The 25519-nt window shown below is 43.2% G+C and overlaps 1 protein-coding gene across 5 annotated transcripts in view; it reads right to left on the bottom strand.

Moving 5' to 3' along the window:
• msh3 (mutS homolog 3 (E. coli)) overlaps positions 1 to 14674 on the bottom strand; it is a 141722-nt gene extending 127048 nt beyond the window's left edge. For all 5 annotated transcript variants that reach the window (XM_064973548.1, XM_064973565.1, XM_064973574.1 and 2 more), the window contains exons 1-8: positions 14399 to 14674; positions 14035 to 14149; positions 11109 to 11419; positions 10401 to 10637; positions 10135 to 10251; positions 9736 to 9853; positions 9430 to 9569; positions 4714 to 4880 (exon numbers count right to left, since the gene is read on the bottom strand). In XM_064973548.1, the coding sequence (XP_064829620.1) occupies positions 4714 to 4880; positions 9430 to 9569; positions 9736 to 9853; positions 10135 to 10251; positions 10401 to 10637; positions 11109 to 11419; positions 14035 to 14149; positions 14399 to 14590 (1397 nt within the window). In that variant the 5' untranslated portion in view covers positions 14591 to 14674. The remainder of the gene's footprint in view (positions 1 to 4713; positions 4881 to 9429; positions 9570 to 9735; positions 9854 to 10134; positions 10252 to 10400; positions 10638 to 11108; positions 11420 to 14034; positions 14150 to 14398) is intronic.
• Positions 14675 to 25519: the final 10845 nt, after the last annotated feature.

Here is a 25519-nt window from a genome sequence, read left to right as displayed (position 1 = left end):
GCTCTTGGAAGAATAAAAACTGGGTTTAAATCCAAATCTAATTTTATTTGTCACATGCGTCAAATACAGTAGGTGTAGACCTTACAGTGAAATGCTTACTTACAAGCCCTTAACCAACAATGCAGTTAAGAAACAAATACCTAAAGAAAAGTAAAAAGAACAAGTAATTAAAGAGCAGATGTTGGTCATGGTTTAAACACTGATTGTGGAGTCATTGGTAAACCGATCTACGTTTGTATATCATAGTGGTGAATTTTCTATGCTGTTAAGACTTGGACTATTTTGTATTATTTTTATCGTGAAGATTTCTGTTATGTACCATTTGCTAATTGTATTCTTATTGTGGAACTTTAATAAATCGGATTACTTTTAAATGTAGCGCTCACATTTGAGTAATATTTCTTGAATTATTATTTGGTGAAATGTCTAATGGTAATTGTTATTCACAACATACATAGCATATATAATTGGTCTCCAAATGTGCATCTCTGAGCTAAGGTTAACTCAATCACTTAATGCTCGGCCATTGATTGCAAGATATTAGCTCCTTGTTAGAAATCTATATTATTAAATTATTGCACGTTCCAACGAGTGTCTGCGTTGCCAAGGGCTAAAATAGAAGTACCCACGTGCCATCTCCTCATTGGTTATACCCACGTGGGGGACTGAAGACGAATGAGGTCGGTAGCGATAATGCACCTAATTTATGAAAGTTGCCAGTCGCAATATAAAGTCAAGAGAAGAAAAAGCCTAGAAAAAGGAGAGATGACTAGAAACGTTTCGGATGACCGTTTTGTGTGTGGATTAATTGGTGGAGTAGAGGACCTTGCGCATTTCAGGTAAAATAACAACTCAATGTTTATATCCCAGGACAAATTAGCTAGCAACAGCAAGCTGCCTAAATAGGACAAATTAGCTAGCTAGCTAAATGTCCTTAAATGTTTAATGCTTTTGTTCCCAAATTAATATAATTGGTTCAGATTTGTTTTTGATATTTTAGCCTGCGTGTCGTGATCACGTTTGGTGTGGGGGGGGACAAAATACATACACCGTACTTCTACAGCTGCATTGCTTGTTGTTTGGGGTTTTAGGCTGGGTTTCCATACAGCACTTTGATATATCAGCTGATGTAAGAAGGGATATATAAATACATTTGATTTGATTCCGAGTGGTGACGCAAGGCTCGCAAACTTGGCATACCCACTGGATAGGATTACGGGCCTTATAGCGTTCACATGACAATGGAGTTAGATGGTATATCAAGAGTAGGATCATAGACCCCTACACTTATTCTCTGTAATCCTTAGACAAAGTGAATTCTCACTATTCTACAATTGTAACATGTTAAGCAAAAATGTTATCCTGAACTTATTTAGGCTTGCCATAACAAAGGGGTTGAATACTTATTTTCACCGTAACATTCACATGGGTAGGGTTGCAAAATTCCCCAAATTCCACCCGTGATTTCTGGAAAACCTCACAAGTCCAACAATGATATCAGTGTGTGCATTTGTATGGTTACAAAATTCCTTTAACCTGGGAATTGGGGAAAGTTTTCCAGAAATCACGGGTGGAATTTTGCAACCCTAAGTATGTGAATATTACAGTGAAAATGTTAAGGGTCTTATATTTTAGCAGAGGGAAAGACTTCACACAGCACCTACATTGGAACCCTCCCAGGATCTCATTAACTGGGCACTCGACAGCCATGTGACAACCACACAGAGACCGTTACTAAGGGGCCTCTCTGGCTAGCCCACCCCAGAGACAAGTTAACGTTAGTAGCACCCAGAGATGCTAAAACACATGTCATCATGCAGAAGATGATATACACACAATATAGGGCTCCCGAGTGGCGCAGCGGTCTAAGGCACTGCATTTCAGTGCTAAAGGCGTCACTACAGACCATGGCTCGATTCCAGGCAACCAGCCGTGATTGGGAGTCCCATAGGGCGGCGCACAATTGGCCCAGGATCGTCCGTGTTAGGCGATCATTGTAAATAAGGATTTGTTCTTAACTGACTTGCCTAGTTAAATAAAGATTAAATAAAATAAAACACACCAGGCTAACCATATAAAACAACTTTCAGACAATGCACATGAAATTCACAAGGTCAGGAGAATGTGACATCTGCTTTTTGACACACCACACCCTCGTCAACAGAAGAGAGGGCAGAGAAGATCAGGTTTTAACCTCTTACACTTATGGTGGCGCTATTTCATTTTTGGAAGAAAAACGTTCCCGTTTTAAACAAGATATTTTGTCACAAAAAGATGCTCGACTATGCATATAATTGCTACTGTTCGAAAGAAAACACTCTGACGTGTCCAGAAATACAAATATCTTCTCTGTGCGTGCCCTTTAACGTGAGCTTCAGGCAAAACCAAGATGACTTGGCATCCAGGAAATGACAAGGATTTTTGAGGCTCTGTCTTTCATGATCTCCTTATATGGCTGTGAACGCAAGAGGAATGAGTCTGCCCTTTCTGTCGTTTCCCCAAGGTGTCTGCAGCATTGTGACGTATTTGTAGGCAGATCGTTGGAAGATTGACCATAAGAGACCACATTTACCACGTGTCCGCCCGGTGTCCTGCGCCGAAATTGGTGCGCAAAAGTCACCTGCCAGTATTTTTCCATGGGGCACAGAGAGAGAAGCAAGCTTCCACGAACTGCATGTCAATGAAGAGATATGTGAAAAAACACCTTGAGGATTGATTCCAAACAACGTTTGCCATGTTTCGGTCGATATTATGTAGTTAATCCGGAAAAAGTTTCACGTTGTAGGTGACTGCATTTCGGTTCGTTTCGGTAGCCAGGCGCAATGTAGAAAACGGAACGATTTCTCCTACACACAGACGCTTTCAGGAAACACTGCGCATTTGGTATGTGGCTGGGAGTCTCCTCATTGAAAACATCAGAAGCTCTTCAAAGGTAAATGATTTTATTTATTTGGTTATCTGGCTTTTGTGAAAATGTTGCGTGCTACATGCTACACAAAATGCTATGCTAGCTTTGCATACTCTTACACAAATTAGTCAATTTCTATGGTTCAAAAGCATATTTTGAAAATCTGAGATGACAGTGTTGTTAAGAAAAGGCTAAGCTTGAGAGCAAACGCATCATTTTAATTTTATTTGCGATTTTCAGAAATCGTTAACGTTGCGTTATGCTAATGAGCCTGAGGCTTAGTCACAATCCCGGATCCGGGATGGGGAGTTTCAAGAGGTTAAGAGATTCACACAAACATGGCAGAATGGATAAGAGAGCTGTGAAAGAAAGAGAAGTCAGAAAATGAGAACAAAGAAAATGGAGGGGGAAAAAAATGAGTATTAATGAAAAATGATTGAAAGATGAGGGAGAAAGGGACAGAATGAGAGAAAGAATAGAGATGACAGCAGGTGGGAAGTTGGTCAGAAGAGTGTGAATAGAAAGGGAAAGGGATGGGAGAGAAGGAAAGTTAAGAGTGCAGAAGACATTCCTGCAGCCACTCACTCATAAATTACATCACCCAGAGACCATCAGCAGTGAGGAGTAAATCTTTACATCAGGGCTGCCCAATCTTGTCCCTGGAGTGCTACCCCCCAGTACATTTTCACTCCAACCCCAGTTGTAAGTAAACCGATTTGCTTATGAACCAGCTATCAGAATCAGGTGTGCTAGATTAGGGTTGGAGCGAAACCCAGGAACAGGGTTGGGGAGCCATGTTTTAAAACAAATGGAGATGAGAGCCTGACATTACCTTCTCCTCAGTGTTCAGTCACTGAGAACATACAACAATGTTTGCTTGTTCACATCCCCTCGTGAATTTAAAAAGGAATTGACTGGTGTAAAAAAATGTAGTGGAAACTCACTGCTTACCAGAACAATGACTTTAAATTAACTCTGGGTTAAAGGGTAGATCATAGGAGAGCTCGAGCTCTCTCTCGCTCTCTCTCTCTCTCTCTCTCTCTCTCTCTCTCTCTCTCTCTCTCTCTCTCTCTCTCTCTCTCTCTCTCTCTCTCTCTCTCTCTCTCTCTCTCTCTCTCTCTCTCTCTCTCTCTCTCTCTCTCTCTCTCTCTCTCTCTCTCTCTCTCTCTCTCTCTCTCTCTCTCTCTCTCTCTCTCTCTCTCTCTCTCTCTCTCTCTCTCTCTCTCTCTCTCTCTCTCTCTCTCTCTCTCTCTCTCTCTCTCTCTCTCTCTCTCTCTCTCTCTCTCTCTCTCTCTCTCTCTCTCTCTCTCTCTCTCTCTCTCTCTCTCTCTCTCTCTCTCTCTCTCTCTCTCTCTCTCTCTCTCTCTCTCTCTCTCTCTCTCTCTCTCTCTCTCTCTCTCTCTCTCTCTTCCCCCTAGTGTTCAGCACCTAGCACTGCCAACCAGTCAGAGATGGCACAACTGCAGAGGTTGAGGCTGGTCTAGCGGGAAACACCATCACCTGTAGTACACATGCACAACCAACGTGGGTTTGAATCCCATCCCCATCACTATTCTGAATCTCCCTCCCTCTCATTGCATGCTATAAAATGAAAATACTTTAATATATGCAGAGGTCAGAGCAGAATCAGGCTGTGTAAGAGGTCAAATGTATTCATGTCCATTTTCCAAACCAGCCAGAAATTAGGCTGTTGTTAATGTCACAGTCTATTTGGGAGATGCATCACCTTTGCTTTTGTAGAAAACAAAAGCTTTTAGTGCTCTTCAGCAGTCTGAGGAGAATAAGACATCAGGGTTAGAGGTTACCTGGCGGTGACGATGCTCTGCAGCAGACGATGGGAGGAGTCTGAGAGGTCAGAGGGCACCAGGATCTCTACAGGGTTGACCTTTAAGACTCGCCCCTCCAGCTCACAACGCGTTGAGCCGTCCACAAAACAATCCAACAGCACGTCACCTGTACTGGGCTGCACCGCCTAACACACACATACAAACACACAGCAATTTTTGCCAGTCACTATTGGCCCGATTCAGACTTAGGAAATATATACATGTCCTATGCACACCTTTCCTACGCACTTCTTAGTAGTTGGTATTCAGACTTACAGTAACTTATGCAGGCGCGTAACGCGCTCTGCAAGTGTGGCTCTCTGGCGCACAATGAATACATTTAATTAAACCGCTGAAAATCTGCCCACTTGCTGGCAAACATATTTTTGTGGTGTTTTCATTCAACAGGGTTTTCGGGACACTTATCTTAAGCCATCCCTTTAAATACTGTTCCTCTTTATTTTGAATTTTGGCGACAGACTAACTAGAATACATTGAAAGAACGGGTTAAGAGATAGAGAGAACGGGTTAAGAGAGATATATATATGTGTCTCCCATTTCAGCACCAATTGGTAGATTAAATTATCTTCAAGATCAGAATATTTTTGTTAGGGTTAGGAAAGTATGTATGGATAATGAAAAATGGTTTACAAAGCCTTAACATACGAAATATATTGATGAATTAAAAAAAGTGGTTCAATCCAAATTATTGCACTACTTTAGCCTAATATTATCCACTATTGATAGCGACCCTCAGGAACAACTACACAGACAGAGGAAAGAAAGGTAAATGGAATGGAATAGAAAAACAGAGCCTTTACTCAGAAATGAAAAAGGTGGTTTGATTAATTCTGAAAGCTTCCAAATGTTAAAATTGGAAGTAATATACACTATTATAATATGGAGAATAGTATGATCAAATATACCCTAATTGCCCGCAGTGATCATGAAACTCGATGACAAGTGCCAGGTCTTGCGCCGTGCGTCAAGTTCAAAGTAATGGTTTAATAAGCTTACTGTACATGGCGCGATTTATTTTTACTATAATTTGTAATTGGCCTTCATAAAATAGTATCCACTATTACTTGACACTCAATAACAATAACAGGACAGCGTTTACTGAAGAAACAAATCACATTAGGCTAAGTCAAACAAAGGAATGGAATTCTATGAATGTAAGGAAAGGAAGCAAACACAAATTTATTAAATATTTATTACTTATGGTTGCTACCGATAGTGGCTAATAATATTTAACTTATAGCCTACAAATTGAGGAAAACTAGGGCTGGGAATTAACAGGGACCTCACGATAATTTTTATGGCCTAACTGACACCGCCTGGTATAGAGGTCCTGGATAGCAGGAAGCTTGGCCCCAGTGACGTACTGGGCCGTACGTACTACCCTCTGTAGTGCCTTGCAGTGATGCAACCAGTCAGGATGCTCTCGATGGTGCAGCTGTAGAACCTTTTGAGCATCTGAGGACACATGCCAAATATTTTCAGTCTCATGAGGGAGAAAATTATTTGTCGTACCCTCTTCACGACTGTCATGGTGTGCTTGGACCATGTTAATTTGTTGGTGATGTGGACACAAGGAACTTGAAGTTCTCAACCTGATCCACTGCAGCCCCATAGATGAGAATGGGGGCATACTCGGTTCTCCTTCTCCTGTATAGTCCACAATCATCACCTTTGTCTTGATCACATTGAGGGAAAGGTTGTTGTCCTGGCACCACAAGGCCAGGTCTCTGACCTCCTTCCCAAATGCTGTCTCGTCGTTGTCGGTGATCAGGCCTACCACTGTTGTCTTAGGCAAACTTGGCCATGCAATTATGAGTGAACAGGGAGTACAGGAGGGGACTCCATGTTAAGGATCAGCGTGGCGGATGTGTTGTTACCTACCCTCACCACCTGGGGGCGGCCCGTCAGAAAGTTTAGGATTCAGTTGCAGAAGGAGGTGGTTAGTCCCAGGGTCCTTAGCTCATTGATGAGCTTTGAGGGCACGGTGTTGTTGAAAGCTTACCTGTAGTCAATGAATAGCACAGTCGTCCAGAACAGCTGGTGCTCTCATGCATGTTTCAGTGTTAGTTGCCTTGAAGCGAGCATAGAAGTAATTTAGCTTGTCCATTAGGCTTGTGTCACTGGGCAGCTCTCGGCTCTGCCACATACAACACCGGCTCCAACGCTCGTTGGATGATTCAATCTTAATCCTATATTGACGCTTTGCCTGTTTGACGGTTTGTTGGAGGGAATAGCGAGATTTCTTATAAAATTTCCAGGCTCCTTGAAAGTGGCAGCTCTACCCTTTAGCTCAGTGCGGAGGTTGCCTGTAATCCATGGTGTCTGGTTGGGGTATGTACGTACAGTCACTGTGGGGATGATTTCCTCAATGTGCTTACTGATGAAGCCATTGACTGATGTGGTGTACTCAACGCCATCGGAGGAATCCCGGAACATATTCCAGTCTGTGCTAGCAAAACAGACCTGTAGCTTGTGCTTAAGTGACCACTTCCTCACTGAGAGTCACTGGTTCTTCCTGAGTTTTTTCTTGTAGGTATCAGGAGGATAGAATTATGGTCAGCTTTGCCAAATGGATGCAGAGGGATAGCTTTGTACGCGTCTCTGTGTGTGGCATAAAGGTGGTCGAGAGTTTTTTTCCCCCATCTGGTTGCACATTTAACATGCTGACAGAAATGAGGTAAAATATATTTAAGTTTCCCTGCATTAGAGTCCCCGGCCACTAGGAGTGCCGCCTCATGGAGCATTTTCCTGTTTGCTTTTGGCGGTGTACAGCTCATCGAGTGTGGTCTTAGTGCCAGCAACAGTGGTGCTGGTGGTAGGTAGACAGCTATGAAAAATACAGATGAAAAACTCTTGGTAGATCATGTGGTCTACAGCTTATCATTAGAAACTCTACCTCAGGCAAACAAAAACTCGAAACTTCCTTAAATATCGTGTACCAAAAATGCACCGAAAATGGCTGTCAATGATAGCAATAGTCAACAACGAACTTGACAGGGCTTTAAAAAAAAATTTGAAAAATAAAATGTACACTACGTTCAAAAGTTTGGAGTCACTTATAAATGTCCTTGTTTTTGAAAGAAAAGCAAAAAAAAAAGTCCCATAAAATAACACCAAATTGATCAGAAATACATTGTAGACATTGTTCATGTTGTAAATGACTAATGATCAATTAGCCAAAAGGCTAATTGATCATTAGAAAACCCTTTTGCAATTATGTTAGCACAGCTAAAAACTGTTGTTCTGATTAAAGAAGCAATAAAATTGGCCTTCTTTAAACTAGTTGAGTATCTGGAGCATCAGCATTTGTGGGTTCGATTAAAGGCTCAAAATGGCCAGAAACAAAGTGCTTTCTTCTGAAACCTGTTAGTCTATTCTTGTTCTGAGAAATTAAGACTATTCCATGTGAGAAATGGCCAAGAAACTTTAGATCTTGTACAATGCTGTTATAGTACTCCCTTCACAGAACAGCGCAAACAGGCTCTAACCAGAATAGAAAGAGTGGGATGCCCCAGTCCACTTGCTCAGTAGTGCACAAGTACATTAGTGTCCGATTTGAGAAACAGACGCCTCAAAAGTCCTCAACTGGCAACTTCATTAAATAGTATCCGCATAACTCCAGTCTCAACATCAACAGTGAAGAGGCTACTCCGGGTTGCTGGCCTTCTCGGCAGTTGAAAAAAGAAAAGAAGCAATATCTCAGACTGACCAATAAAAATTAAGATGGGCAAAAGAACTGTTCTATCTTGCCGATGCAGTGTGTAACCTGCCAGCTGTATGTTAATCATGTCGTCGTTCAGCCACGACTTGGTGAAATATAAGATATGACAGTTAATGATGTCCAGTTGGTAGGACATACATGCTTTTAGCTTGTCCCAATTAATTTTCAAGCGATTGTACGTTTGCCAGTAGTACGGATGGCAAGGGCAGATTACCCACTTTTCGGCAGATCCTCACAAGGCACTCCAATCTCTTTCCCTGTTATCTTTTCTGTTTCCTTCTCCTGCAAATGACAGGATGAGGGCCTGTTCGGGGGTCTGGAGTAAATCCCTCTCGTCCGACTCATTAAAGAGAAATACTTGGTCCAGTTCAAGGTGAGTAATCACTGTTCTGATTTCCAAAAGCTATTTTCGGTCATAAAGAGACAGTAGTAGCAACATTATGTACAAAATAAAAGTTAAGAGAAAATGCACACAAAAAAAACTAACAAAATAGCACGGTTGGTTAAGAGCCCATGAAACCGCAGCAATCCTCTCCAGCGCCATCTTCGAGCATAAAAAATACATGTTGATATGCTTTTCCATTTCCTACCGTGACTGGTTTGACATTAATATCCAGTGATAAGGTAAAATAGATCTAAAACAATTGTTATTTGGCTTATACACATACACAATCACCTTATCCAAACTGATTACACATTTACCTAGCAATTTATAAATTACAGTGCATGGAGTATGCTGTTATTTCTATCGTAAAAAAAAATGAAGTGAATGCTTTTTCCACTTGGAACTGGCAGGTTCGCGTGACTTTATTCATGGTTTCCGCGTGCGTAAAGAATACGCTTAAAGAGAAAAGTGCGTAAAATGGGGAATGAAGTTCCATTTACGTGCACATAACTCGGGTCTGAATTATCCCACATTGAGCCCATGTGCGTACAATTGAGTGTGTACTCACCACCAGCCCAATGGTTAGTTGTTTTCTGGGTTTATCCCAGGTCTCACTGAGACAGAGCAGGTAGCTCTCTGGAGGATCTGTCACCACATCATCACACTCCCCCTCCTCCACATCAACCAGACTATGCACTGGGTTGACGTCTTGATACCCAGGGTCAAGGGTCAATAAGCACACTATAGTGGGCTGAAGTCATCACACACAGGAGGACACTACTGCAGCTGTGAGCAGTTGACTACTCTTATGCCCGGTCCATACATCACCTGTATGGATATGGTGAATAACACACACCAGCATATGTAAGGATACCCTCCCCCACCAGTGTAGACTTTGTATAGAGAGCGCTGAGTTGGCGGGTGAACAAAGTGTTCTTATTGGCTCCGGAGGCCTTAATGGCCGACGTCTCTGTCTGCTTCACCACGCCCACCTGAGGTGAAAGAACCAATCACAGTCAATCAAACGTAAATCAGACACACTAACATCTGTCATCACTGACAAATAATTATTTTTCTTCCTAAATTAATAATTAATCTGTGGCAGACAATAACATCACACATAAACAAAGGCTATGGTGACATTTAACAGTTGTATGCCGAAAACATTTCACATTGCATTACTTAAAATACTCTGTCTGTCCTTTGACTTTGATAATGAGTTGCAACAGTAATGGGCCTGACTGGAGAACCTTGAATCTGCCCTGTTCCACACCTTGTAGCCCTGGGAGACAAGGCGTCGTATGTGAACGAACAAGCGGTGTGTGGGAATGCTACACGTCATGAAGTTATGGTCCAGGTGACAGAAGATGTTCAGCTGCTTCGCTGCTTTCTACACACACACACACAAACCAGTGACAGATGTTTAGCTCCCTTGCTGCGATCTACATAGATACACACATTGATTAACACACTTCAGGAAGTTATAGTCCAGGTGACAGATGTTCAGCTTCTTCGCCGCTCTACACACACGCATCTCACCTCTGCGTCCTCTCCAAAGAACCTGTACTTGTATCCACACTCCACAGCCAATAGAGCGTCTTTATGTTGCTCTTTAATCTGCAGGTACTGCTGCTCCAGAGGAGTGTACCCACTCTTAGAGATCCCACAGGGGGCACTGGTCACACAGACTTCACCCCCTACTCCTGGAGGAGTCTTCATTACACCCCCCCTTCTTCTTCCTTCTCCTGGCTTGGCAAACTGAATGAGGCTGAGAGCCTAGGAAGGATCACAACAATAAAGTTTCCATTTAAAGCTGCAATATGTAACTTTTTGGGTGACATGACCAAATTCACATAGAAATGTGTTATAGATGTGTCATTCATATTGAAAGCAAGTAAGAAGCGTTAGATCTGTTATATATGTGTACTTTTGCTATGCTTCCTGTTCTTAAGTTGAATTTTTGCATCTTTTACTTTTGGTTTTATACAGCAGCTTCAAACAGCTGAAAATACAATATTTTTGGTTATGGAAAACATACTTCACAGCAGTGTAGATGGTACAATGACTCTTTACACTATACTTGCTTCTTTTGTCACAAACTGAAATTAAGAAAACTATTCGAATTTTAGCAACTAGTTAATGCAGGAGCGATTTTTACATAGTGCAACTTTAACATACATTTTCAAACTCACAGAATACAATTAATTAGGAGAAAATCAAAAGAGAAAGGTGATGATGATCTCCTACCTGTTTTTTGGATGATGGCTCTGGACTCCGCCACTCCTCTTCTTCGCTTTTCTGTCTCTCTTTATCGACAGTCATTTCTTTGTGGGCCACAGCCTCCCTACCTCCTACATCCCCAGGCCCATTACCTCCATGAGCACACCCATCGCCTACGTCACCAGGCCCACCATCTGCATCCTCAGACCCACCACCCGCATTCCCGGGCCCAGGAGGGCCTCTGCCTTGGGGCTCACTAGGGCAGACGAAGCACTTCAGTCTCTCCAGGGTGGAAGAGGAGAGGCTGCCTGCCCCTCGAGAGGAGGGGGCCCTGATTTCTGATAGGAAAAAAGGATAAGAGTTTAAATGAAAACTGGTAGTGGCTGTGTAAACAAACCCAAAGTGTGGATTGCAGGCAAATTGAATTATTTCAAATTAAGTACATATTTATACACTCTCCTTCAAGGTAAAATAATTTTCTGATTTGGATTAACATTTTCAGGGGGGTGCCTACTATAATTCTGAGTGCGGACTGGACAAGCCTCCACTCTCTAATTTGAATATTCCAAAATAGTTAACAGCTCCTTTACATGTCAGAATGTTGAATGAACTTTATTTGAAGTTAGTACACCTAGTGTCCACTGATTTCATCCTTATATTGTTGGAAATCTGAAATTAAATATCCACAGGAAAGTATTATTAATCGCACTTCAAAATGTGTGTTTCTGTGCGTGGCTCTCACAGCTTGTTCGTTAATCATGTGCACACGCAAGTACATGCACGGATACATGTGCACAACATAAGTACATGCACACGATGCACGCATACCTACCAAGCTCTTGTAGGTGTTTATATGGTTTTGTCCAATGTGCCAGGAGATTGAAATCTCAACGGCAGTACCAGTGTTTTGAAATGTCGGTTTAATAATACTTTCCTGTGGATAGTTTGTATAAGGACTAGAGGTCAACCGATTATGATTTTTCAGCGCCGATACCGATTATTGGAGGACCAAAAAAGCCGATACCGATTAATGGGCCGTTTTTTTTATTTTTTTTGTAAAAAAAAATATAAAAAAATGATTTTACCTTTATTTGACTAGGCAAGTCAGTTAAGAACAAATTCTTATTTTCAATGACGGCCTAGGAACAGTGGGTTAACTGCCTGTTCAGGGGCAGAATGACAGATTTGTACCGTGTCAGCTCGGGGTTTGAACTTGCAACCTTCTGTGGGGCGACGCACAAATTGGCCTAGCGTCGTCCGGGTTAGGGAGGGTTTGGCCGGTAAGGGAAATCCTTGTCTCATCGCGCACCAGCGACTCCTGTGGCGGGCCGGGCGCAGTGCGCGCTAACCAAGGTTGCCAGGTGCACGGTGTTTCCTCCGACACATTGGTGCGGCTGGCTTCCGGGTTGGATGGCACTGTGTTAAGAAGCAGTACGCCCGTACCGGAGTTGTAGCGATGAGACAAGATAGTAGCTACTAAACAATTGGATACCACAAATTTGGGGAGAATAAGGGGTAAAATGTAAAAATAAAATAAAAATTGAATCTCTCCAGAAATAAGTCTCTCACTGTTGCCGCCTGTTATAGACCCCCCTCAGCTCCCAGCAGTGCCCTGGACACCATATGTGAATTGATTGCCCCCTATCTATCTTCAGAGTTCATTCTGTTAGGTGACCTAAACTGGGACATGCTAAACACCCCGTCCGTCCTACAATCTAAGCTAGATGCCGTCAATCTCACACAAATCATCAAGGTACCCACCAGGTACAACCCTAAATCCGTAAACATGGGCACCCTCATAGATATTTTCCTGACCAACCTGCCCTCCAAATACACCTCTGCTGTTTTCAGTCAGGATCTCAGCGATCACTGCCTTATTGCCTGCATCCGCTATGGGTCTGTGGTCAAAGACCACCACTCATCACTGTCAAACGCTCCCTAAAACAGTTCTGTGATTAGGCTTTTCTAATCGACCTGGCCCAGGTATCCTAGAAGGATATTGACCTCATCCCGTCAGTAGAGGACGCCTGGTCCTTCTTTAAAAGTAAATTGCTCACCACCTTAAAAAAGCATGCCCCTTTCAAGAAATGTAGAACTAAGAACAGATATTTCCCTTGGTTCACTCCAGACCCAACCAGCACAAAAACATCCTGTGGCAGACTGCACTAGCGTCGAATAGTCCCCGCAATATGCAACTTTTCAGGGAAGTCAGGAATCAATACACACAAGTCGGTCAGGAAAGCAAAGACTAGCTTTTTCAAACAGAAATTTGCATCCTGTAGCTCTAACTCCAAAAGGTTTTGGGACACTAAAGTCCATGGAGAATAAGAGCACCTCCTCCCAGCTGCCCACAGCACTTTAGAAAGAGAGGGTCCAGATTGTCTAGCCCAGCTGATTTGTACGGGTCCAGGTTCTGCAGCTCTTTCAGAACATCTATCTGGTTTTGGGTGAAGGAGAAGCTGGGGAGGCTTGGGCAAGTAGCTGCGGGGGTGCGGCGCTAAATATACTCTTTTCTATTGTGTTATTGAATGTATGTTTGTTTATTCCATGTGTAATGCTGTGTTTTTGTCGCACTGCTTTGCTTTATCTTGGCCAGGTCGCAGTTGTAAATGAGAACTTGTTCTCAACTGGACTACCTAGTTAAGTAAAGGTGAAATACATTTTAAAAAATTAAAAACATTCCAAGTAACTATATTGCTTTGTTTCAGACTGAGACCTTGCTATCAAGTCTGATGCATTATGGTGCTTTCAAGACAACTCTGAAATCGGAACCTCTGATAAACGTATACAAAGAAAAAAAAGCGTGAAGCTTTTGATTGGTTGATTGATTGGTTGATTTTGATACTTTCCAAGTGGGGAAACTCATCTTTCTCAACGAGTTTCCAAGTCAGAAATGTCAGCGTCTCCGGGTTCCGAGTTGTCTTGAACGCGGCATTTGGCTAGGGGTGCTCACCATCGACACGCCAGGATATGACCTCACAGTTCATGTCCTCCTTTTCCTGTCCTTTATGGGCCAATTTGGCTCGTTTCAATAATGACCCACCATTTTTATTCGGAGAATGCTTATGCTGCACAATACAGAGAACAGAAGAGGGAAATAAAATACAACTTAATTCATAGTGTGCAACACAATACCATTGATATAGATGTGTGTGAGAGCGAACAAGTAACGTTAGCTAACAACAATAGTTACATGCAAAGTATAAAGCCATTGCTTTCTCACAACTCTGTCATGCACTTTGGTTGAGCTATGTCTGAGTTAAATTCTTTATTTGTATACAGTTACTCAATAACATTCGCACTGTCTGTGTCCTTACCTTTCCTCTAGGTCCTGGTTTCAGCCCAGCGCATAGCTCAACAGAGTTACCGATAATACCGGATTGAACGTTTCTGTCAGGGGCACTGCTGCTCAACCCGCCGAAGTAGCTACTTATAGATGTCTGGGTAGTGCAGAACTTCTTGATTGATTTAGGCATTTTCACAGATAATTTGCGAATATAAAGTCTCATGCAAAACGAAAAATTAATTGCATGCTTTGTTTCAGCTTTGATATTTGCGAATACGCGGGTCTCTTCCTCGCTTCTTCTTCTTTAAATTTGTAATTGCGGATGGCAACCAACTAAAAAGTGTATACAGCGCCACCTATCGCTCACTGTTAAGGAGTGCGAATTCAGTACACTGAGACGAAAAAGGGAAGAAAAATTGCCCCATGAGGCTGCTGGGTGCACCTGATAAGCCACCAATCACCCCTTTAAAAGGTGGAAACATCTTACCAATCACACAATTCATATGGTATCCCACACGCCTCGTGTGTGGTACGCGTTACCTCTGAAAAGTGATTCAAACCACACACATCGTACTGTGCAATACGCGAACCTTTCAATGGTGATGTTAACTGAGACTATGTGCGCATTTTCACTATAGAAGCCACACCCAAAGTTTTCAGAGACAAATTCCTTGGTGTCGTGAAATTGTCTTTGAGATGAACCATGTAATATTTACTATACAGATAAGGAAAGTTCTTCTACAACTGAATTATGTCATTGGCAAGTGTGGTTCTTATAAAATAAACATTTAATTATAACTTGGAGAGTTGTTTAGACGCTGATTTTCATAATTGCATACTATCTGAGCTAGCTAATATAGCTAGTATCACCTATAGCATGTTAGTTACAGTAGCTAGCTATAAAAAGATTAGCTAGCTATCCTCATCACGTTGTAGCTAAATATAATTTATTTGTTCCCATTCTAGTCTGTTACCACTCAATGATGACATCTCCCATCACTCAAGGTATGTTCAACAATTCCCTTCGATGTTTGTCTCAAAAGAATAAGTAAAACACTACAACAGGTGAAATATTTAGTCAGATTAGCTAGCAACTTGTCATTTGTTTTTTAAAATGGGAAATCAGCCGTTTCTAGATCAATTTTTGAGACTTTTAAATTAATGATATGTACCCATTGAGTCTTGAATATATAAATTATAAATGCCTTGTGAGCTTATTTCAACTGTCATACCCCACCAGAACCCCAAATAAAAGCTTCTTTTACTCCAATGTTTGTTGTAGCATTGATTGTCAGTCCTTGCATCCATAGCCCTTGCTATGAATTTGAGTGGTAACATGTTTCCAGCCCCGTCCCATAGCTTTTAATCAAACAGGAACATGGTAGATGCTTTATTGTTTCTACTGCTGATTGCAGCTTTAAGTGCTTTTCATTTGCTTCCTATTGTAACCTGCAATAGGCTCTATGTGAGTGCAGTATAATGAAAAGACTGGCTCCTACTACAATGACCAAGGGCTTTTGGTCTTGCTGGCAAAGGCTAACTACCTTTCAGTTAGACCAAAAGGCCTGAAGGCTTTTGTTCAAAGACAAGGAAACACTTACATGTTGCAATTTAATATTTCATATATCTTTGTTGTTGTAGGAAGAAATCTCATAACGGCTAACATCACGGGTACCCTTGTGTCTTATCATGAACGGGGTATGAAAAGGATGTCCTCAGCCCTGGTGACGGAGGCTGTTGCGGCTACAGGACTACCTGTGTCTGTAGTTAAGGTATGAAATGGAGGGAAGGGGTGAGAGGGAGATGGAATTAGGGGCATGTGACTACAGGGTTGTTGGATTTTGAGGGGTGGAAAGGGGGATTGGGGGGACAAATTGGTTTTGGGGAAATAAATAGCCGGTGTTCTGATACCCTGCATCCATAAGTGTTCACACTTTCATTTCAAAAGCATTTTAAAAGCATTGGATTGGTGCAAGCATAATGGGGAGACATTCCACCACAGCACAAGACAACTGAACAACCCCAGGCCAAGTGTTTTCTTTCCTAACGCCCTGTATTATTAGAATATTGTGAAATAAAGAATAAACAATCCACCACTTAAAACACTGCTTATTAGGCAGGATCAGGCAACAGTGTAAAATCATGTTTAATTACAGTACTATAAACTGCATTTTATCAACACAGAAGTTATACAATGTTATGCTTGAATGTTTTTAGTTGAGTTACATCTAACGATAATGCTTTCCTTTCAATTTACAGAACTGTGATCACTTAATACCTCCTGCAACACCAGGCGACGCAAAGCTGCTGGTTATAAGCGCACCGTGTTTGCCTATAACTTTTTTTTTGCGCAGAGATGCTGGAGGGGAAAGACATGTATTCTCAGATTAATGTTTATTCCAACATAAAAAATGTAGTCCTCCATTCGGATGTGAAATGTTGATAATTGCTCTATCATTTTCATCTCTCCATTCAATAATGCGTCTTTCCACAGGAATCATTAGGTAGTCAGAAGAATATGATATATTCCTAATTTCAAATAAGACTGTTTCCCGCTGGATTATTTTTAAAGTAAGAGTATTATTTAAATAATGATATTAACTGATAATACCAACATGTTTTAAGCAGAACACCATAGTACCTGTGCCCAAGAACACTAAGGTAACCTGCCTAAATGATTACCTACCCTTAACACTCACATCTGTAGCCATGAAGTGCTTTGAAAGGCTGGTCATGGCTCACATCAACACCATCATCCCAGAAACCCTAGACCCACTCCAATTTGCATACCGCCCCAACAGATCCACAGATGATGCAGTTTCTATTGCACTCCATACTGCCCTTTCCCAACTGGACAAAAGGAACACCTATGTGTGAATGCTATTCATTGAATACAGCTCAGCGTTCAACACCATAGTGCCCTCAAAGTTAAGGACACTGGGACTAAACACCTCCCTCTGAAACTGGTTCCTGGACTTCCTGACGGGCCGCCCCCAGGTGGTAAGGCAAATCCGTCACTCTGATCGTCAACACAGGGGCCCCTCAGGGATGCGTGCTCAGCCCCCTCCTGTACTCCCTGTTCACTCATAACTGCACGGCCAGGCACAACTCCAACACCATCATTCAATTTGCTGATTACACAACAGTGATGGGCCTGATCACCGACAACAACGAGACAGCCTATAGGGAGACAGCCTATACAGTCGTGAAGCGGGCACGACAAAACCTATTCCCCCCTCAGGAGACTGAAAAGATTTGGCATCGGTCCTCAGATCTTCAAAAGGTTCTACAGCTGCACCATCGAGAGCATCCTAACTGGTTGCATCACTGCCTAGTATGGCAACTGCTTGGCCTCCGACCGCAAGGCACTATAGAGGGTCGTGCAAACGGCCCAGTACATCACTGGAGCCAAGTTTCCTGCCATTCAGGACCTCTATACCAGGCGGTGTCAGAGGAAGGCCCTAAAAATTGTCATAGACTCCAGCAACCCTAGTCATAAACTTCTCCCTGCTAACACACGGCAAGCGGTACCGGAGCGCCAAGTCTAGGTCCAAGAGTGTAACGGTCTGTCGAAGGAGAAGCGGACCAAAATGCAGCATGGTGGTTATTCATGTTCTTTAATGAAATGAACAAGACATGAAATAACGAACAAAACAAAGAACGAACGTGAAAACCTATACAGCCTATCTGGGGAACACAAACACAGAGACAGGAACAATCACCCACGAAATACTCAAAGAATATGGCTGCCTAAATATGGTTCCCAATCAGAGACAACGATAAACACCTGCCTCTGATTAAGAACCACTCCAGACAGCCATAGACTATGCTAGATACCCCCACTAAGCCACACACCCAACACCTAACAATACCCCAAGACATAACACACCACAATAAACCCATGTCACACCCCGGCCTGACCAAATAAATAAAGACAAACACAATATACTACGACCAGGGCGTGACAGAACCCCCCCCTAAGGTGAGGACTCCCGGACGCACACCAAAACCATTGGGGAGGTTCTGGGTGGGCGTCTGTCCATGGTGGCGGCTCCAGCGCAAGACGTGGACCCCACTCTATCAATGTCTTAGTCCCTCTTCCTCGCGTCCTTGGATAGTCCACCCTCGCCACCGACCATGGCCTAGTAGTCCTCACCCAGAACCCCACTGGACTGAGGGGCAGCTTGGGACTGAGGCAGCTCGGGACTGAGGGGAAGCTCGGGACTGAAGGGAAGCTCGGGACTGAGGGGAAGCTCGGGACTGATGGGAAGCTCAGTACTGATGGGAAGCTCAGTACTGAGAGGAAGCCCAGCACTGAGAGGAAGCTCAGGCAGGTAGTTGGATCCGGCAGATCGTGGCTGGCTGGCGGTTCTGGCAGATCCTGGCTGACTGGCGGATCTGGAAGATCCTGGCTGACTGGCGGATCTGGAAGAGTCTGGCTGACTGGCGGATCTGGAAGAGTCTGGCTGACTGGAAGAGTCTGGCTGACTGGCGGATCCTGGCTGACTGGAAGAGACTGGCGGATCTGGAAGAGTCTGGCTGACTGGCAGATCTGGAAGAGTCTGGCTGACTGGCAGATCTGGAAGAGTCTGGCTGACTGGCGGATCTGGAAGAGTCTGGCTGACTGGCGGATCTGGAAGAGTCTGGCTGACTGGCGGATCCTGGCAGACTGATGGCTCTGGCTGCTCCATGCTGACTGGCGGCTCTGGCTGCTCCATGCTGACTGGCGGCTCTGGCTGTTCCATGCTGACTGGTGGCTCTGGCTGCTCCATGCTGACTGGCAGCTCTGGCTGCTCCATGCAGACTGGCAGCTCTGGCTGCTCCATGCAGACTGGCAGCTCTGGCGGCTTCTTGCAGACTGGCAGCTCTGGCTGCTCCATGCAGACTGGCGGCTCCTTGCAGACTGGCAGCTCCTTGCAGACTGGCAGCTCCTTGCAGACTGGCAGCTCTGGCTGCTCCATGCAGACTGACATCTCTGGCTGCTCCATGCAGACTGACAGCTCTGGCTGCTCCATGCAGACTGACAGCTCTGGCTGCTCCATGCAGGCTGGCAGCTCTGGCTGCGCTAAACAGGCAGGAGACTCCGGCAGTGCTGTAAAGGCGGAAGGCTCTGGCAGCGCTAAACAGGCGGGAGACTCCAGCAGCGCAGGAGAGGAGGAAGGCTCTGGCTGCGCTGAACAGGCGGGAGACTCCGGCAGCGCAGGAGAGGAGAAAGGCTCTGGCAGCGCTGAACAGGCGGGAGACTCCGGCACGCAGGAGAGGAGGAAGGCTCGGGCAGCGCTGGAGAGGCGAGGCGCACTGTAGACCTGATGCGTGGTGCTGGCACTGGTGGTACTGGACCGAGGACACGCACAGGAAGCCTGGTGCGGGGAGCTGCCACCGGAGGGCTGGTGTGTGGAGGTGGCACAGGATGGGCTAGACCGTGAAGGCGTACTGGAGATCTTGAGAGCAGTGCTGGCACAGGACGTGCAAGGCTAGAGAGGTGCACAGGAGGCCTGGTGCGTGAGGCTGGCACCATCTTCACCAGCCGACTAACACGCACCTCAGGACGAGTATGGAGCGCTGACCCAGGTGCCATCAAATCCCCGACACGCTCCGTTGGGCGAATTCCATGCTTAAAGCACCAACACAGCAACTCCCTCATTTCTCTCTCCTCCAATTTCCCCATTAACTCCTTCACAGTCTCTGCTTCGCTCACCTCCAACACCGGCTCTGGTTCTGGTCTCCTCCTTGGCTCCTCACGATAAACAGGGAGAGTTGGCTCAGGTCTGACTCCTGACTCTGCCACACTCTCCCTGAGCCCCCGCCCCCAAGAAATTTTTGTGGCTGACTCTCGGGCTTCCATCCGCGTCGCCATGCTGCTTCCTCATACCGGCGCCTCTCCGCTAAATAAAGACAAACACAATATATTACGACCAGGGCGTGACAAAGAGGCTTCTAAACAGCTTCTACCCCCATGCCATAAGACTCCTGAACATCTAGTCAAATGGCTACCCAGACTAACCCCCCTCCCCTCTCCACACCACTGCCTCTCTCTGTTGTCATCTATGCATAGTAACTTTAATTAACTCTACCTACATGTATATACTACCTCAACTAACCGGTGCCCCCTGGTGACGGAGGCTGCTGCGGCTACAGGACTACCAGGACTACATTGACTCTGTACCGGCACCCCCCTGTATATATTGTTATTTTTTTACTGCTGCTCTTTAATTACTTGTTACTTTTATATCTTATTCTTATCCACATTGTTTGAAACTGCATTGTCGGTTAGGGGCTCATAAGTAAGCATTTCACTCTAATACCTGTTGTATTCGGCGCATGTGACTAATACAATTTTATTTGATAACAGGCCAATTACGTATTTTTTGTGGTGTTTTTATCCAGATTCACTACTACTAAAAATAATAATTAATTTTAATTTGGCAGATGCCTTTTAGGATACTCAAGGACATCTTATATTAAAAGTAGGCCTACATAAAATGATACATGAATATACATGAAGTCATAAAATCTATACATGACGTCATAAAATCAAGTGCATCGAAACAATCTAAAATCAAAGGACCAGGTAAAATAAGCCAGATAAAAAGAGGGAGGGGTTGGGAAAAAGATACAAACCTGGGTAAGGGTTTTTAAGGTGGTAGGCTACCCTGTTTAGGGTTATGTTTTGGTTTAAGGTGGTAGGGTTGGGAATAAGAGCTAAGGGCCCCGGCACCCATTGTGGAATGGAGGGAGACAAGGAGACCAGCAGAGGAGGAGCGGGAGGGAACATAGATCGGGAGAAGATCAGAGAGCTAGGTTGTGGACTTTGTAGGTGAGAAGGAGTATTTTAAAGTTAATACAGTGTTGCACATGGACCAGAATTGGTTTGATTTGTTCAGTTGATCTGGTGCTGGTGTGGATTCTGGCTGCGGAGTTCAGAACCAGTTGGAAGTCTGTTGATGAGGTTGGTGGGGATCTGGTGAGGAGAGTGTTACACTAGTCTAGTCAGAAAGTAACCAAGGCATGGATGAGGGTTTTGTTGCTGGAGTGTGACAGTGAGGGGTGGAGCCTGGAGATTTCTGAAGCACCAATATCTTTCAGCACCAGAGTCACATCTCTATAATCACCATTGGAGCACTCCGCAATAATATCACAATCTTCAGCGCTAAAGCCCATACAATGTTCCTATCACCAATATATAGTTACTAGCTTTTACTTTAAATTAGAAACAGCAATACATACAAAGGTTTAGGAAGGCATGCCCAGGGAGAAGGAGAGCTGATCCCGGCTGGAGGTCATACTTTTGCCATACTTACAATTCAACTACCATTACTGGAAGTTTGGTGTAAGTCACCTTCGCTTCTCTTGTCCTCTCAAGACAGGCCAACCATTACAAATAATGGGAAACTTCTGACAACCGGGAAACACTGGAAATGTATAGGGAAAACCCCACCCACCAATAATGAGAAGCACCTTGGCGCAATCACAGTTAGGTGGCGCATGTCACACCAATAAAATGTGGGTTATTCCGTAATATTTATTTGGAGAATAATTTTAAAGTGATTTGTTTCATTACATAAAGCAATTTGTTTTCCAACATATTTAGAAAGAGGTTAACCTCTTGAAACTCTGGGGGCGCTATTTCATTTTTGAATGAAAAACGTTCCCGTTTTAAACAAGATATTTTGTCACAAAAAGATGCTCGACCATGCATATAATTGATAGCTTTGGAAAGAAAACACTCTGACGTTTCCAGAACTGCAAAGATATTCTCTGTGCGTGCCCTAGAACGGGAGCTACAGGCAAAACCAAGATGAAACGGTCCTCCGTCGAAATTGCTGCGTCTTTTTCAGCTGCTGGTATTTTTCCATGCGATTCTGAGGGGGAAGCAGGCTTCCACGAACTGCATATCAATAAAGAGATATGTGAAAAAACACCTTGAGGATTGATTCCAAACAACGTTTGCCATGTTTTGGTCGATATTATGGAGTTAATTCGGAAAAAGTTTGACGTTGTTGGTGACTGAATTTTCAGTTCGTTTCGGTAGCCAAATGTGATGTACAAAACGGAGCGATTTCTCCTACACAAAGATTCTTTCAGGAAAAACTGAACATTTGCTATGTAACTGAGAGTCTCCTCATTGAAAACATCCGAAGCTCTTCAAAGGTAAATGATTTTATTTATTTGGTTATCTGGTTTTTGTGTAAATGTTGCGTGCTAAATGCTACTCAAAATGCTAAGCTAGCTTAGCATACTCTTACACAAATTAGTGAATTGCTATGGTTCAAAAGCATATTTTGAAAATCTGAGATGACAGTGTTGTTAAGAAAAGGCTAAGCTTGAGAGCAGGCGCATTATTTTCATTTTATTTGCGATTTTCAGAAATCGTTAACGTTGCGTTATGCTAATGAGCCTAAGGCTTTATTCACGATCCCGGATCCGGGATGGGGAGTATCAAGAGGTTTAAGCTACACATGACTAAGTCGCTTAAAAGTGTCAGCTTAATGGTGTGTATTATATATTGTCTTGTCTTGGTTCCTCCTTTAAAAGTTGCGACCTTACACCGCGGGACGGCTTCATTGCTCCAGACCACCACAAGGGGGAGTTAGAGCACTCATTATGCATCTGGGTCCCAAGGTTTTCATATAACCGAGTGGTTCCAATGACGAATTTGACACGAGCCATCCGTCGCTGGTGACTTTCTTCAGCAAAAGGAGGCCGACAAAACATTACGGGTGAAGCAAATGTCATAATGAGTCAAGCAAAAAAATTACAAATGAGAGGAACATGTTAGTTAATGTAGAGACAAACGATTGTGCATATTCTTTTGTCATAAAGTTAATTTACGAAAATCACTATTTAGCAAGTTAGCTGACTAGCTAGCATTAGCCAGCTAGGTAGCTAGTGTTATGAGCATGAAATTGTCATTTGTGTTGTTTAATGTTTTAGAGACTCCTGAGAAAACCAGAAAACTGGGCTGTCGTCTTGTGAAACAGTGGATGAAAGAATGTAGCTAGCTAAAGCATTTACTGCAAATTGAATGTACAATTGTGTTAGCTTGCCTTGCTTATACAGTGCCTTGCGAAAGTATTCAGCCCCCTTGAACTTTGCGACCTTTTGCCACATTTCAGGCTTCAAACATAAAGATATAAAACTGTATGTTTTTTGTGAAGAATCAACAACAAGTGGGACACAATCATGAAGTGGAAAGACATTTATTGGATATTTCAAACTTTTTTAACAAATCAAAAACTGAAAAAGTGGGCGTGCAAAATTATTCAGCCCCCTTAAGTTAATACTTTGTAGTGCCACCTTTTGCTGCGATTACAGCTGTAAGTCGCTTGGGGTATGTCTCTATCAGTTTTGCACATCGAGAGACTGAATTTTTTCCCCATTCGTCCTTGCAAATCAGCTCGAGCTCAGTGAGGTTGGATGGAGAGCATTTGTGAACAGCAGTTTTCAGTTCTTTCCACAGATTCTTGTTTGGATTCAGGTCTGGACTTTGACTTTCTAACACCTGGATATGTTTATTTTTGAACCATTCCATTGTAGATTTTGCTTTATGTTTTGGATCATTGTCTTGTTGGAAGACAAATCTCCGTCCCAGTCTCAGGTCTTTTGCAGACTCCATCAGGTTTTCTTCCAGAATGGTCCTGTATTTGGCTCCATCCATCTTCCCATCAATTTTAAACATCTTCCCTGTCCCTGCTGAAGAAATTCAGGCCCAAACCATGATGCTGCCACCACCATGTTTGACAGTGGGGATGGTGTGGTCAGGGTGATGAGCTGTGTACTGCTTTTACGCCAAACATTGTTGCCAAAAAGTTCAATTTTGGTTTCATCTGACCAGAGCACCTTCTTCCACATGTTTGGTGTGTCTCCCAGGTGGCTTGTGGCAAACTTTAAACGACACTTTTTATGGATATCATTAAGAAATGACTTTCTTCTTGCCACTCTTCCATAAAGGCCAGATTTGTGCAATATACGACTGATTGTTGTCCTATGGACAGAGTCTCCCACCTCAGCTGTAGATCTCTGCAGTTCATCCAGAATGATCATGGGCCTCTTGGCTGCATCTCTGATCAGTCTTCTCCTTGTATGAGCTGAAAGTTTAGAGGGACGGCCAGGTCTTGGTAGATTTGCAGTGGTCTGATACTCCTTCCATTTCAATATTATCGCTTGCACAGTGTTCCTTGGGATGTTTAAAGCTTGGGAAATCTTTTTGTATCCAAATCCGGCTTTAAACTTCTTCACAACAGTATCTCGGACCTGCCTGGTGTGTTCCTTGTTCTTCATGATGCTCTCTGCGCTTTTAACGGACCTCTGAGACTATCACAGTGCAGGTGCATTTATCCGGAGACTTAATTACACACAGGTGGATTGTATTTATCATCATTAGTCATTTAGGTCAACATTGGATCATTCAGAGATCCTCACTGAACTTCTGGAGAGAGTTTGCTGCACTGAAAGTAAAGGGGCTAAATTATTTTGCACGCCCAATTTTTCAGTTTTTGATTTGTTAAAAAAGTTTGAAATATCCAATAAATGTCGTTCCACTTCATGATTGTGTCCCACTTGTTGTTGATTCTTCACAAAAAAATACAGTTTTATATCTTTATATCTTTTGGACTCTATTACAAAATATTTCATTGCAATTTTTGTTTTACTTTGAAGCCTCATTTTTGCTTTCAGAACTATTATTTTTGATTGAACATTTTTTTAAAGTTTTGCTCTCGAGAAAAAAATAAAAATAATAAACTGATAATTGTGCATGACTTCAAATTAAACAAGCAGGGAGCAGGTTTCGAACCCTCAACCTTCTTGCCAGAAGTCCTTCTTGCCAGAAGTCCATCGACTGTGCGCCAAAAGCATGCTCAAAGTGCAGAGTCGATAGAGCGCGTCCTCGCGGTAGCTTGCTAATCAATGTACTAAAGTAATGACTTTTGAAATAAGTTACCTTACACCTTACATGTTGGCTGACAAATTGTTATCGAGGATGTCCTTATGAACCACATAGCATAGAATTACAGCAGTATGTACCAGTATGTTTGCTATCTACCAAACGTTAGTAGTTATACATCAACCTTTTATTACAATGGGCTAAATCAAAGTGTTTCTTAGTAGTCTTAACTTAAACAAATCTACTTTGAAACTAGAGTATACACTT

This window comes from Oncorhynchus masou, chromosome 1 (genome assembly GCF_036934945.1).
Source record: "Oncorhynchus masou masou isolate Uvic2021 chromosome 1, UVic_Omas_1.1, whole genome shotgun sequence".
Classification (NCBI taxonomy): Eukaryota; Metazoa; Chordata; class Actinopteri; order Salmoniformes; family Salmonidae; genus Oncorhynchus; species Oncorhynchus masou.
This window is presented reverse-complemented; position numbering and strand designations above follow the sequence as displayed.